We start from the raw sequence: 15,319 nt of genomic DNA, 5'->3' as shown, positions 1-15,319 counted from the left end.
AGCGGGGCCAGGGGGTGCTCGGCCGGGTATCGGGGGCCGGGCCGGGGGGTGCTGAGCGGGCCGGGGGGCCAGCGGGGCTGGGGGCCGCTGAGCGGGCCGGGGGATGCTCGGCCGGGGGTCCAGGGGCCGGCAGGGCCAGGGGGTGCTCGGCCGGGGGGCGGCCTAGGCTGGAAACGCCGGGGGGGGCAGTCTGGGCCGCTCCTCCTCCCCCCATACCCCCCTTACCTGCTTCAGGCTTCCCGCGAATCAAATGTTCGCGGGAAGCAGGGGAGGGGGCGGAGTTGGGGCGGGGACTTTGAGGAAGGGGCGGAGTTGGGGCGTGGGCGGGGCTGAGGGTGGGTCCGGGGTCCGGTGGAGTGTCCTCCTTTTGGAGGCTCGAAATATGGTAACCCTAATCAAATACTTGAAGCAAACTTCTCACAATCAATCCAGAGTGTGAAAGAAGAAAGGGGCAGGAAACAACCCTCCATAAAACTGAGTAACTATGAATTCTGAACAAATTACAGGGAATTTCCATCTGCTTCTAGAATGTCTGTGAGAGAAAAAAAGAGGCTAAACCAATCAAGTGCATTATTCGTTGTGAATCACACTCTCTACTCTAGTCTCCATTCTGCGACACACCTGAAATAGGTTGCCAAGAGAAGTGAATGATAAAGAGGTTGGGTTTGAGAAACTATGGGATGTTTTCTTACATTGTAAGCTTTTGGAGGGCATGGACCATCTTTCTGTTCTGTGTCTGTACAGCGCCTAGCACAATGGGGACCTGGTTCATGACGGGGCTCCTAAGTGCTACAAGAATACAAATTAATAATAGCAATGATAATAATAATGATGATGAATGGATGTGGAATAACAGTTCAACACCAGCTAATGAGAATGAATTACGTCCTGGAAGTTTTCTGTGTTCACAAGATGATTCCAGACCATCTTACAAGCAGGAGTAATAAAAATACAGTCTTGTTCTGCATACAGAACTTTCATCTCATCTTCAACTGGTATATGGTTATCTTCTGCATGAAACTATCTCCCCTGATAACAAGTGATCCCCATCAAATAAGTCTCCCTTGGTGGATTAGGCCTCTCTCACTGCATGTAATTATTATGCAATAGAATTCTGAGTGACGGTTTCCCTTATATCAGTTCTGACTTCCAAATCCTTGGACAGCTGTCTGTTCACCTATGCCAACATGTATTTGTTGTGTCAATGCTGATGCCTTGAGTTGCCACTACAGTAGATTGGCGGATTTGGCTGGGTTGTGATTTTTGTTTTCTTCTTTTTGAAAGAAGAAAAAAAGAGCGGTTACCACATCGACTTCTGAAAAGAGGAGAAGCAGCAAATTCTACCTACAGTAAAGATCACTGGGTTTGACATTTTTCAAACAAGTTATCAAATCAATATTAGTTTTCACTATACTACTATCTAAAGCGATGGGCTGATAATCTCACAAACATATTTGCAGATACAGTACATTTATTTGAAGAACTCTGCAATATATTTGAATCCATATATGATATGGTTTATTTTTTATTATACATACATCTTTGCTCAAGACCACTGCCAGTGTCAAGTATTGGCTATACAGAGTTACCCATCACTAAAGGTCTATAAAAATTACTTATTTATGTCCTCCATGATGAGGAAACCACCAAAACTCTAATCAATTTATCCATCCATCCCAAATTAAACCTCCTAAAATATCAGTTATTTTCATTGCTGGCTTTGCATTTACTGGACATCCTTCATATCAACTTCCTATTGCGTTTGTCCCTTGTTTAGAGAGATCAATAGTAAAAGGTACATTTTCAAAACTGTGCACAGAAACTTAATTACAAGATTCCAATTCATGGCAATATTCATCTCTGTAACAAAATCATGTTACAAGGGTGGAATCCTGATTCTCCTGAAGTCAATGGCAAAACTCCCACTGACTTCAACGAGGCCAGAATTTCACCCCTCGACAATAAGGGTACGTTTACACTGTAGCTGGAGGTGTAATTACCAACTTCGGTAGACATACCTGTGTTAGCTTTGATCAAGCTAATGTGCTAAAAATAGCAGTGTATAGATGGAGAACTCAGGTGCACAGAGGGTACGTGTAGTCACAGTGGTAAGACAGTTAGCCACGATCCCGTCTGGGACCCTAGATACATACTTGGCGTGGCTAGGCCCATCCTGTCACCCATGACTCCGTGGCTACCCTGCTATTTTTAGCATGCTAGCTCACTCTTCTAGGGTGGGTACATCAATTAGGTCATCCATTCCATTCTCCATCCCATGGGTCTTCTCTTCAGAAGGTTTATTAGAGCTTTGTACAGTATAAGGGCTTGTCTACAGGGGGACACTAAGGATAGTTAATCCGAATTAACTCAATGTGCAAGGTTAAAGTGGATTAGTTAAACAATGCTAAGACCCTATGTGGATGCTCTCATTCAGAATTAAAGTAACATTAATTCAATTTACTTTAAATCACCTTGGAAGGCACCCCTTAACTTTTAAACACGTGAGTAGCCCCACTGAGTTAAAGGGAAATACGCGCATGCTTAAAGTTAAGCATAAGCTTAAGTCTTTGCAGGATGCAGACCTTATTTTGCAGCCTCCACATTTCTTTAAAAGTATGTTAAATACGCTATACATTATTGGCCAAAGGAAAAAATAAAAAAAAATCTAAGAGTTTGCTTTTTCTTTTTTACACAGCAAAATCTCGAAGACAGCGAAGAAGAAGAGAAATGGGTTTGGCTACTCTCTCTGAAATCTTAAGAGTACTCAGCCTGAGGAATGGAAAACATTTACTTCTCTTTACTGATGAAAGGAAATCAGTGTACCAGGACAGTTAGCTGGGGTGGGGCTACATACAACTCTCACACACCTCAGGCTATCCATACCCAAAGGGATCAGACCGGGTAATGAAGAGGAATGCAGTTTTATACACATTTTACAGTCATAGAAATGCTAGAGGATTCATTGGCAAAGTAAAGCGTATCATAGCATAAGATGTCATGGTTTGTAGGTGCAGAAACTAGAAATGTACAGATGTACAGAGGGGACCTTAAACATAAATGTGTGTTTTGTTTTAATGTCTCTGTGTATATTATATACATATGAATAATGGCAAATCCTGCATTACTGCAACATTAAGACTGCAAAATTAAACGCACAAAAATCAGGAGATAAAAAGAAGTGTTCCTTATTGCAAAGTTAACTCATTCACATTGCACATACTGCTTTATAAGCTTCACTGGATCTATAGTCAAGGTAACAGGACAAATTGCACTATCATCCTGATCTTGCAAAGACTCTGAGTAATAATAATACCTAGTGCTTTTCATCAGTAGATCTCAAAGCTCTTTACATCCCCATTTTACAGATGGAGAAATTGAAGCACATAGAGAGGGAGTGACTTACCCAACGTCTCCCAGCAGGCTCGTGGTAGAGCCAGGAATGGAAGCCCAGTCCAGTGCTCTGTCCACTAGGACAACTAGCAGTGCCTAAAGTTAAGCTGGCTTGTAAGTCTTTGCAGAATCAGGCCCACAGCTTGCAACTGGTCATCACTTTATGACAAATGTCCCCTTTCACCTGAAGTTTTCCATGACTGGTCTCAGCCATCAGGTGGATTTGGGGGGAAAGTTTGAAGAAAACTCTTTCCTTATTTCTGAGTTACCTGAGGAGGGTACAATATAACTGTTCCACTTTAAATGAGAACTCTAAAGATTAGGGGGGGGGGTTGTATATGGAAACTCCAGGTTAGCTGAACACCCAAGGCACAATTTGGCATATTCTCTGTACAGACTCCTACTAAAGTACATGGACGCTCTACAGGAGGAGGATTTACAGGGATGGGTCCCAAAAAAACTGAAACTTCACCTGTGGCAAATCCTCTGTGACAAATAGGTGCTGTGAGAGTTGGACAAAAATAGTTTAAAATTAAGAAATGATAGAATCATATAAGTATAGAACTGGAAAGGACCTCAAGAGGTCATCTTGTCCAGTCCCCTGCACTCAAGGCAGGGCTAAGTATTATCTAGACCGTCCCTGACTGGTGTTTGTCTAACCTGCTCTGAAAAATCTCCCCATGACGAAGATTCTACAACATCCATATGCAATTTGTTCCAGGGATTAACTACCCTGATAGAAGATTTTCCTAATGTCCAACCTAAACCGCCCTTGCTGCAATTTAAGCCCATTGCTTCTTGTCCTATCCTCAGAAGTTAACAAGATCATTTTTTCTCCCTCTTCTTTGTAACAACCTTTTATGTACTTCAAAACTGTTTTCAGGTCCCCTCTCAGTCTTCTCTTCTCCAGGGGGGAGGGAGAGCTCAGTGGTTTGAGCATTGGCCTGCTAAACCCAGAGTTGTGAGGTACTTGGTCCTGCTAGTGAAGGCGGGGGGCTGGACTCAATGACCTTTCAGGGTCCCTTCCAGTTCTATGAGATAGGTATCGCTCCATTATATTTTTTTTAGACTAAACAAACCCAATTTTTTAATCTTTACTCATAGGTCATGTTGTCTAGACCTTTTATAATTGTTGTTGCCCCCCTCTGGGTTATCTCCAATTTGTCCACATCTTTCCTGAAATATGGACCCCGGAACTGGACACAGAACTCCAACTGAGGTCTAATCAGCGCAGAGTAGAGCGGAAGAATGACTTCTCGTGTCTTGTTTACAACATTCCTGCTAATACATCCCAGAATGATGTTTGCTTTTTTTTGCAACAGTGTTTCACTGCTGACTCATATTTAGCTTGTGATCCTCATTAAGGAATAACACCAGTGGGTGGTAGCCCCTCCCCCTGAGTGGGGCTTCAGCCCTCCCCGTTTTTCTCCTCTGGGCATTTGCTCTTACTAATACTTGGAGCAGCTTGATTTAAGCAGGCACATTTCCCGGTGGGAGTTGTTTCTGAACTGCCTGCTGCACTAGAGAGTTGTACTCCATCTCAAGGTACACCATCTCACCTGTGCCATCTGCTTTGGCCAGTTGCCAGGCAGGGAGCTGGGTTTGGAGGAGTCTGGGAGATTTAGGAGGTGGGGGTGTGGCTTAGTTATAAACATTTGGTAATTATTAGTTAACCTTAACCCTTTCTTTCCTCAGCTCCCATCTTCCTGTTCTCAGTAAAACCCCTTCCCTTATGCTGTTACTTTGGGTACACCATTCCTTTGCTGGGGTTACATTTATTTACTTTTATGGTCCTGGGGACTGGACTATACACCCCTTGCCAGCTTGATTTTCTCAAGGGAGACCACCCATGAGTATCTGGACCAGTGAGAATCCTCTGAGTGGAGGCACCAGGTGCCAGAAAGGAACACAAGTCCCAAACCTTGAGAGGAGAAGCTGCTCCAAGTATTGGCCCAGAAGAGAAAAAGGGGGTGGGCTTAAGCCACACCAAGGGGGACAGGCTACCCCCACATGGCATTATTCCTTAATGAGGATAAGCCACATGTGTCATTCAGTAGTTTTTGAGCGACCAATGTGCACAGAAGCTTTACTTTACTTTTCTAAAGTGAAAATACATGTGCACAGGCGGAACAGGCGCAGCCAAAGCAGGGACTGCTCCACGGGGAAGAGGGGCTAAAATGGGATCCAGCTGCAGCCACCCCTCTCCCATATCCCACCCCAACCCAGATCTGTGTAAGGTAGACCCCTCCCCTGCACTCTGGGGGCACCAGGAACCAGGTGGTGCTTCCCCGCCACCTCTCCAAGTGGCCTTAGAAGGAGAACATCAGAGAGGAGCCGACTGGAAATTCCAGCCTATAGGGGCAGGAGCAGCCAAAGCAGAGACCTCAGGACGCTCAGAGAACTTCCTACGGTTCTGATGGGTGATTGGCCCGTGCTGATTGGCTGTTTGCTCCAAACCCCCCACGCCCTCTCTGTGTTTTCCACAGCTTCACTTCACACCTGCCCCTCGTACCCTCTTCTCCCCTGTCATGTGCCCCATCCCCTTGCCCTTCCATTTAGCTGATCCCCTCCTAATTAAAACCAAGCTCCCCCACCTCGAAAAGTGGAACCAACACACTATTTGCCATCATCTCATTATTCACGCTGCTGGTGTGCTCCACCCCTACCCCCACCTTGTGTTTCTTTTGTCTATGTATATCGTAAGCTGTTCAGGGAAGGGACAATCACCTACCCTGAGTTTGTACAGCACCTCGCACAATGGGGTGCCAGTCTTGGCTGGCCCTTAGGTACTATAGTAATAAACACGATTAATAAATAATAACAATACTACTAATAATATATACAAAAAAACTGCCTTCCCCATTTGGATAACTCAAAAAGTGGCTGAAATAATTTTCTCCAATCTTTCCCCCAATTTTCTAGTGAGTTTCTGCCCCAACCATTCTTGAAAGTTGTAAGCAATGGAAAGCGGAATGATAATGTTATCCTGTAGCCTTAACTAGAGAATTTGCTGCCACAAAGGCTAGAGTGATCAGATACACAGACACAAGAACAGCACCAGACATTCAGTCAAACAACTTGACAGATTTATAAAAACACTAGAAATACCTGGACATAGGCCCTGCAAGAGCGCTCCCTTTTCTGAAGCTGAATCCATAAAGACAGCAGATTAAAGACGGAATAGAAAAAACAAGTTAGTGACAGAAGAAAACAAGGGAAAAAAATAAAGAAACCATCTACACAAAAACTATCATTTCGCTGTTGATGAGTTTCTAGGAGAACATGCAAGCTAAGCAGCAGTGGAACGCTGTAAGGACTGGCTCTAGAAACAGTTGGTTAGTTCTTTTCAGGAAAGCACAGACTGGAAACTGCCACACAGCTGTTAGTTACGGCAGCAGGCCTTGAGGCAAACTGTAACTATTCTGTAAGCTAAATTTACCTTGCAAATTTGAAATCAAACATTGCACATGTCGGACAATGCCAGAGATTTCGAGCCTTGTTCTTATTTGCACAAGGCTCCTTTACATTGGTCTGACAGCGTAAAGGGCTGTTAAAGAGGTGTCAATTACAGTTAAATGAGAATCAGGCTGAATATTTCAGGCTATTTTATCTTTGGGCTTGCCGACACAGTGCTGGGTGTGTGAGCTAACTGGGCCATAAAGCTGCTGCTGGCACATGCTAAAATCTCCCTAGTGTCTGTTAACGTAGTTAAAATTTTAACAAAAGAAAACAATGCTCTACCATCACCCCAGTTCATTTCAATTCATGTTACATCAACTTGTATGAAAAAAATAAGAGCCCCGTTTTCAGGCCAAGTCCTGAGCGAAGTCCTTTCGGTGGACTTACACATTTCTCCTAACGATTAAACGAATATTTGATGGCTGTTGCTTGCTTTCTTTTGCTCTCTCTGACTAAACAGAACAAAACGCAAAGTCTTTGCTAATTACTTTTTCTTTTCTTTTCGGTGCATTATCCTTGATCAGCAAAGGGGATAATGGAGCAGTGACTCTACTGCCTATTGTTTGCCCAATAACTACTTCCAGCTTTAATCCATGCGTTCTTAAATGAACATAGAGCAGTTGCTCCTCTAAAGAATTAAGTGGGGAATGAGAGCAAGTAAATTACTGAGCCTGTCATTTGGATCACTGACTCGTATCACTGATTTGCAGGACTCCACACACTCCAGAATTTTAATGTGCAGCACAATTGATTTGTACTAGTTGACTGTGGAAACCTAAGGGGGGAAAACTGCTAGAGGGGACCACAGGAAGGCAAGGCAGAGTTAGAAACACACTGTCTTGTTATGTTCTTCACCCCTCTAGCTACAACCACATTTTCATAGAAATGGAGAAATGTCAGAAGGTGAAATAGACAAGGATTAAAAACATATGTTTTGCAAAGCAAAGGTGACTGGATGCTGTATGTAGCTAAGCAATATTCAAAGTAGCAAGCAAATGAGAATCATGTAACCAGTTAGTATGTGACAGTAATTGCCAGTTTTACCCAATGTTGTCAGATATCAACAGAATTTCGTATCTAAAAGCTTTGCAGTAGGTCTGTAGTACACACTGTTATGGCCCTGTAACAGTTAATGCCCGCACTGTTATAGGAGAGCTTGAAGCAATATTAATTAATAGCATCAAGTTAACCCAGCTGACAGCACATGCAAAGAACAGGATGCACAGAACTCTAATTCCTAGAGTTGTTTTTGGTTTCGCTATAACAATCCAAAGATCCTTTGTGCTTAAAACAGTGTAAATCGACAATAATAATGCATATCAAAGAGAGAACTTTGCTTTTCATAGAATTATTTGGGTTTGCATCCCAAAATACAGTAAACACAGAAAATATCTGGTGTATCTGTGATTCCCCCTCCCCACCCCAGACTCAATCTAACCTTGGAACCAAGTTCTGCTCGTAGTTACACAGATGTCTCTGCCATTAAAGCCAATGGTGTAACTCAGAGCAGAATTTGGTACCTCGTTTTAATAATACGGTCTACATAACTGTGTATAAAGAACAGGAGTACTTGTGGCACCTTAGAGACTAACAAATTTATTTGAGCATAAGCTTTCGTGGGCTACAGCTCACTTCTTCAGTCAATCTGAGGGATCTATTCTTTGTCTTAAGGGCCAATGCAAGGTCTATATGAACTACCACTTTAATTCCATATAGGTCCTATTTTGTGGGCTAAACTGATACTTAAGTGATGTGTAAGCCCTAGGATGACATTTTACACAGGAGTGGATTTCACCTTAAAGGAGCAAATTTATTTGTATGAACTCCACAGCTAAGAATTCAACTATCAACCACTTCCCGATCTTTAACATTTAAATTGCCATCAAGAGAACAATATTTTCCATCTAGACATCACAGGAACTACACAGTAATCATATGATACAAAAGGTAGCCCTGGAAAAAGTTAGACATAAAAAGAACTGTCCAATGTTAAATTACCTTGCCAGGTTGTGCTATTTTAAATAAAAGTGTTTTGCTAATTAACATTCACTTTGTCATTTCCAAATACCTTTCCCCTCCTCCCGTCAAGGTAAATTCATTGGCTAGGATTTTTATAAACCCAGATCCCTCATTGTGTGGTTTAGAGTATGAGGGGCATTTCACAAATGGATTCAGCAATAGATTCACTGGGCAAAATTCCACTACCAGTCGCATAGGTGTAAATCCAGAATATTTCCAATTGCCTCAACAGAGTTTCTCTCGAGTTGCACTCATGCATGGTAGCTGGGAACAAAATCAGCCTCATGGAGTTTATTCTGCTAAGCATTTGAGTGCAGACATTTTCCAACATTAGCAGCACACCTGGCATTAACAACTGTTCCACAACTCGACAGACTAAAAATACATTGCAAATGAAAACGGCCATGTGCTCCCATCTACTTAGAAAGAATCACATTCTAACACTGGCAATAGTGAGGCCTTCTAACACCTCTCTGGAGAAAGCACAACTCTTGCTTATCCTCCTCACCGTTCCCAAGGCCTTCGCTTCTTACCTTGTTTAAACTGCGCGCAGCACTGTCTTTCCCACCTGGAGTCAGGTTTCGGAGCTGCACATCCAGCAAGCCCACCAGTTGGTCCATGGCTCGGACTGAATATGTGATGTCTCCAGCATTCAAGTGATTTTTCGTCTGCTCTGCAAGCTCTCTGGCAATGTTGGCAGCTGTCTCCCCGGACTTCAGCTAGTAGTTGAAGGACAGGAGAAAACGGAAAGATGTTTCACTGTTCCTGGCTAAGTGGTAAAAAGTGTAGAAGGAAAAGGATCGTATTTTCTCCTTTTAGATGCATGCATAAGGCTCATTGTACCATCAGCTTGGATCTTTGCTGTGAAAGTAAATATCTTCAATTACCCCTATGTTTTAATCTGTCTCAGTTTGCAAGTATGCTAACCTAAATTACTCATTTTCTTGTGAAAGACAGCTGTGTGTCAGAGTGGGCAAAGCAGAAGAATTAAAGGGTGATGCAAATGTTTAACAATTTTATGCAATTTTTCCCTGCAGCAATGCAGCAATTTTGTCTTTTATTTTAATCATTCTGCAGTCCCTCCTACACACAGCAAGTTAAGACAGCAAACTGTTTTGCAAAATGAAGGTTCAAGCAGGAAACACAGCACAAAAGATTTCATGATTTAAAATCAGTGGCGCTGAATCTGATTAAACACACGCTGCTTTCTTGCCAGTGTGACTGCACTGACTTCAGTGGAGTTGCTTCCCCATTTCCACCAGTGCAGTGAGATCAGAATCAGGCCCTATAACTGCACGGTACTGGAATCTGTGGGCACGGTATTCCTTTGTACTGTAAATTTGCCAGCAATTATTGTAACAAAAATAAAGATGTGGAGGTGGGAAAGTAGGTGCAGCTGCCGTAAATGGAATTGCACAATGGAATTCCTGTTTTCTTCAGCCATACGGTAACATCTCAATACCTGCCCTCGCACAATCAGTGTGTAACTATGCATGGGCTTATCATCAAAATAACAGTATCTCTCAAGCCCAGCAGATTACTTGATGATGGAGAAAGAAGTTACATTTCAGCTACTGGTCTCCACAGCAAAACGGACTTCTCATAAAAAGGAACAAAATGAGACTGCTATAACCCACATTAACGAGGAAACAAACAGCAATTTTCATAACTTTGATTTAATAAGTAGACACGTATTCAGCCATTCAAGGCACTGCTGAAAAGAAGAGCCGTTTAATACGTTGGCCATTGCTGCAATTTGGGAGCCATATTAAACAGCGGGAGTGCTTCACCTCAATCACTTTACTGTTTAATCTTAAAGCTTGAATTTAATAGCTTACTGCATCTTCTGACTGGCAGCATGAAAACACACAAAGTCAACTTCAAACAAGGGACCAAGCTTTCCTGTGCCGCCACAGAGGAGCCTCCAGTAGGGACCGGCAAATAGGCTATTTGGAATATACTGGAGTTTAGAGATTTTAATATCTGCATCATTAACAGACTCCTGAATCTCAGTATCACCTAAACCAAACCTGAACCTGGCATTGCCCGGGCACATTCGTTTCCTTTTTGGGCTTTCATCCTTACCTTGAGCTGTTTTACCTTGCTGGCTTTGCACTGGGGCGAAGGGAAATTGTACAGAAGCGGGTATAAACGAAGTTACCAATTCCCTCCAGGGTGAAAGGCCACTAGCAAATTATCGTCCAATAGACAAAATCAGATATTTCTCTTGTTCACCCATTTTGGGTGCCTATGTAAATGCTGGATTGTAGAAACAGAAATAGCAGGCAGAGCTTCTGTCTCCACGTAAATCAATTAACTGTCTTTATAAATGAATAACTACCATCAATTCAACAGCGACGACTGTCTGATTTAATGAAACCAGAGTGAAGATGCTCATATACTCATCTTCAGAGAATTGTTCTTTCCATTAAAGCAATGACAACTTATATTCAAGGATTAAATTATTTTAACCTTACTGTTCATGCATCTCATACCACCAAGACCAGGTTCTACTTTTAAAAGGTGCCTGCCACTCTCTGCTCTGATGAGCAATCGAAGAGCTCTGCATTCTAGTATGGTGGCTGACTTCTTGTCCTCTTCAGATACTGCTAGTAGTCTTGCAGAATGGTAACAGCTATTCCACACATTCCTCCCTTTTGTTCTAAAACAATTCATTTTAAACTTTTATCTTTCATTTCCTCTAATTCCTAAAATAACGGGTGACCTTCAGTGAGGCTTATGAAATTCTTCTTCTTCTTCTCGTGTGTGTGTGTGTGTGTGTGTGTGTGTGTGTGTGTGTGTGTGTGTGTGGAGTTGAGTCGGTAGATGGTTTCAGAAACACCACTGCTTCCTGCAGTTGTGTTTGTACGTCCATCATATTGTTAGTGAGCCCAGTGGTTCTAGGCCACATGTGTTTGTATCCTTCCAGGTGCCACAGGTCATTGTGTTTAAAGTAGGTCTCCAGGTTGTAATGAAGATGAGTCCGCCAAATACAAGAGTCTTCTTCCTTTGCAGTCAGCACTTCGTTTTATTCAGTTTCAGTGCATTGTCCCTAGCAACCTACCGAATTTTATACAGGCCTGTCATTGGGTTCTTATTCTGTGTTGTCCCAAATGATAAAAGCATCTATGCGGCCCAGGAGCTGCTACACCGTTCTATAGAATATAACAGAGGCTAAACAAACACCAAAATAGAGGCGTTGGAAATGGAGCCTGTCAAAAGACATTAAAATGCCATCAAGAACTCTCTTGAGTTAAGAACATTTGCCAAAACTAATCTGATGCATCCAGAAGGGTGAAGACTTTGAACCCTGCCATTTCCCCCACAGATTTCACATCTGGCTGGCAAGTGATAGAAACCCCGCCTCACGCTGGCATATTCAGGCCCAAAAGTTTTCTCCAACCACTGCCAGCAGAATGCACCCAGAGTCTGTAGGTTCCTCCACTGTAAGTTGCTCCTCACAGCCACAGGAAAGGTGCTGGCTGCACATATGATTAAAAAGGCGCACAGACTGAAGGCCACTTGCCATGTTACTGTTAACGTCCCTAAATCCTTTAAGCATTTTTCCACTTAAGTTATGATGTTCTGAGTCAAGTCCTGTTATACATAGATTCTAGGACTGGAAGGGACCTCGAGAGGTCATCGAGTCCAGTCCCCTGCCCTCATGGCAGGACCAAATACTGTCTAGACCATCCCTGATAGACATTTATCTAACCTATTCTTAAATATCTCCAGAGATGGAGATTCCACAACCTCCCTAGGCAATTTATTCCAGTGTTTAACCACCCTGACAGTTAGGAACTTTTTCCTAATGTCCAACCTAAACCTCCCTTGCTGCAGTTTAAGCCATTGCTTCTTGTTCTATCCTTAGAGGCTAAGGTGAACAAGTTTTCGCCCTCCTCCTTATGACACCCTTTTAGATACCTGAAAACTGCTATCATGTCCCCTCTCAGTCTTCTCTTTTCCAAACTAAACAAACCCAATTCTTTCAGCCTTCCTTCATAGGTCATGTTCTCAAGACCTTTAATCATTCTTGTTTCTCTTCTCTGGACCTTCTCCAATTTCTCCACATCTTTCTTGAAATGCGGTGCCCAGAACTGGACACAATACTCCAGTTGAGGCCTAACCAACGCAGAGTAGAGCAGAAGAATGACTTCTCGTGTCTTGCTCACAACACACCTGTTAATACATCCCAGAATCATGTTTGCTTTTTTTGCAACAGCATCACACTGTTGACTCATATTTAGCTTGTGGTCCACTATAACCCCTAGATCCCTTTCTGCCGTACTCCTTCCTAGACAGTCTCTTCCCATTCTGTATATGTCAAACTGATTGTTCCTTCCTAAGTGGAGCACTTTGCATTTGTCTTTGTTAAACTTCATCCTGTTTAACTCAGACCATTTCTCCAATTTATCCAGATCATTTTGAATTATGACCTTGTCCTCCAAAGCAGTTGCAATCCCTCCCAGTTTGGTATCATCCGCAAACTTAATAAGCGTACTTTCTATGCCAATATCTAAGTCGTTAATGAAGATATTGAACAGAGCCGGTCCCAAAACAGACCCCTGCGGAACCCCACTTGTTATGCCTTTCCAGCAGGATTGGGAACCATTAATAACAACTCTCTGAGTATGGTTATCCAGCCAGTTATGCACCCACCTTATCGTAGCCCCATCTAAATTGTATTTGCCTAGTTTATCGGTAAGAATATCATGTGAGACCGTATCAAATGCCTTACTAAAGTCTAGGTATACCACATCCACCGCTTCTCCCTTATCCACAAGACTTGTTATCCTATCAAAGAAAGCTATCAGATTGGTTTGACACAATTTGTTCTTTACAAATCCATGCTGGCTATTCCCTATCACCTTACCACCTTCCAAGTGTTTGCAGATGATTTCCTTAATTACTTGCTTCATTATCTTCCCTGGCACAGAAGTTAAACTAACTGGTCTGTAGTTTCCTGGGTTGTTTTTATTTTCTTTTTTATAGATGGGCACTATATTTGCCCTTTTCCAGTCTTCTGGAATCTCTCCCGTCTCCCATGATTTTCCAAAGATAATAGCTAGAGGCTCAGATACCTCCTCTATTAGCTCCTTGAGTATTCTAGGATGCATTTCATCAGGCCCTGGTGACGTGCAGGCATCTAACTTTTCTAAGTGATTTTTAACTTTTTCTTTTTTTTATTTTATCTGCTAAACCTACCCCCTTCCCATTAGCATTCACTATGTTAGGCATTCCTTCAGACTTCTCGGTGAAGACCGAAACAAAGAAGTCATTAAGCATCTCTGCCATTTCCAAGTTTCCTGTTACTGTTTCTCCCTCTTCACTGAGCAGTGGGCCTACTCTGTCTTTGGTCTTCCTAAAATAAACATCAGTTCCAATGGCTAGCCTGATTCTAGGCCTAAGATATGTATTCCAGGCCTTGTAACAATTTCAGCATTTACTTCTCTGTATGTCAAATATCAGGGTGATACAGCATCTTCCCGATGCAGAAACAGGGCAATGTGTGTTCTCAGGATATTTGCTTATTTCATAAATTGGCATCTCTCAGTCAGAATGTGTCACAGTCATACCGGTAACACCTTGATTACAGTACCTGCGTCCACTTTATATGCAATTTCCATTCCCTGGGCTTTAAGGGTAATAGGCCAGTCTTTGCCAATGACGACTGCGATATGGAATCGCTGTACAGCTTTTCACCACTGAGGTTATCAATGTAATCCTTCAAAGCATTTACCTTTTCCTTTTGCCTGCATGGGTTTGCAAATTGGTTGCACTCACAACACATGCTGCACTTTTGGCCAGATGCTAGACAGTCTGTATGTGCATATTCACTTCGTCAATTCCTACACAGACATCAGCCTGCCTTCTGGTTTTGTGCTCTTCCTTGTGCTGACTGCGACCCCCTGGGTTTTCTTCTCATGTCCGTCCTTTGTGCCCCTCTGAGCGATACCCTCATGTGTGCGTCCTTGACTCTCCGCTTCATGGAAAGCTAGTGACCGCAGTTTGGCTTGTTCCATTGCCTCGCAGATCCGTATGGCTGTTTTTAGGGTTAGCTCACCATCTCTCAGCAAACTTCCTTCCCCAAAGCTCACTGCCATCCTGTTTCTAATGGGGAAATAGGTCAGTGGGGCCAACAATAAATATCACACAAATGTCTCTTGAGCTTCCAGGCTATAAAACTCTTTTCAACCACATCTTTGCTGTTATCGTTCTCATGCGGAAGAGGAGTCTTTTATGACTTACTTTCTTCCAGAGCACACAACAATCTTCAAGCTGTGCTAGGACTCTATCAAAATTGGAACCACCCACAGGTAAGAGCTGGAAACTATTACAACTACATAAGGCCTCTGCACCAGATGAAGTTAACATTAGGGTCACTTTCCTGGCATCACTCGGGTCTCCAGTCACAAGAGTCAGATCTAGTCAAAACCTGTCTTTAAAATGC

The 15,319-nt window shown here is 42.8% G+C and overlaps 1 protein-coding gene across 50 annotated transcripts in view; it reads right to left on the bottom strand.

Moving 5' to 3' along the window:
- The window catches only part of ADGRL3 (adhesion G protein-coupled receptor L3), an 820,109-nt gene that overhangs the window by 178,864 nt on the left and 625,926 nt on the right, over nt 1-15,319 (bottom strand). For 47 of the 50 annotated variants that reach the window (XM_042860378.2, XM_065595838.1, XM_024100865.3 and 44 more), the window contains 2 exons: nt 9,402-9,587; nt 6,499-6,537 (listed from right to left, as the gene is read on the bottom strand). In XM_042860378.2, the coding sequence (XP_042716312.1) occupies nt 6,499-6,537; nt 9,402-9,587 (225 nt within the window). The remainder of the gene's footprint in view (nt 1-6,498; nt 6,538-9,401; nt 9,588-15,319) is intronic. The other 3 variants (XM_042860366.2, XM_042860368.2, XM_065595837.1) reach the window with 1 other exon arrangement.

Source organism: Chrysemys picta, chromosome 5, assembly GCF_011386835.1.
Source record: "Chrysemys picta bellii isolate R12L10 chromosome 5, ASM1138683v2, whole genome shotgun sequence".
NCBI lineage: Eukaryota > Metazoa > Chordata > Testudines > Emydidae > Chrysemys > Chrysemys picta.
Note: the sequence above shows the minus strand (reverse complement) of the source record. Positions and strands in the feature narration are given on the sequence as shown.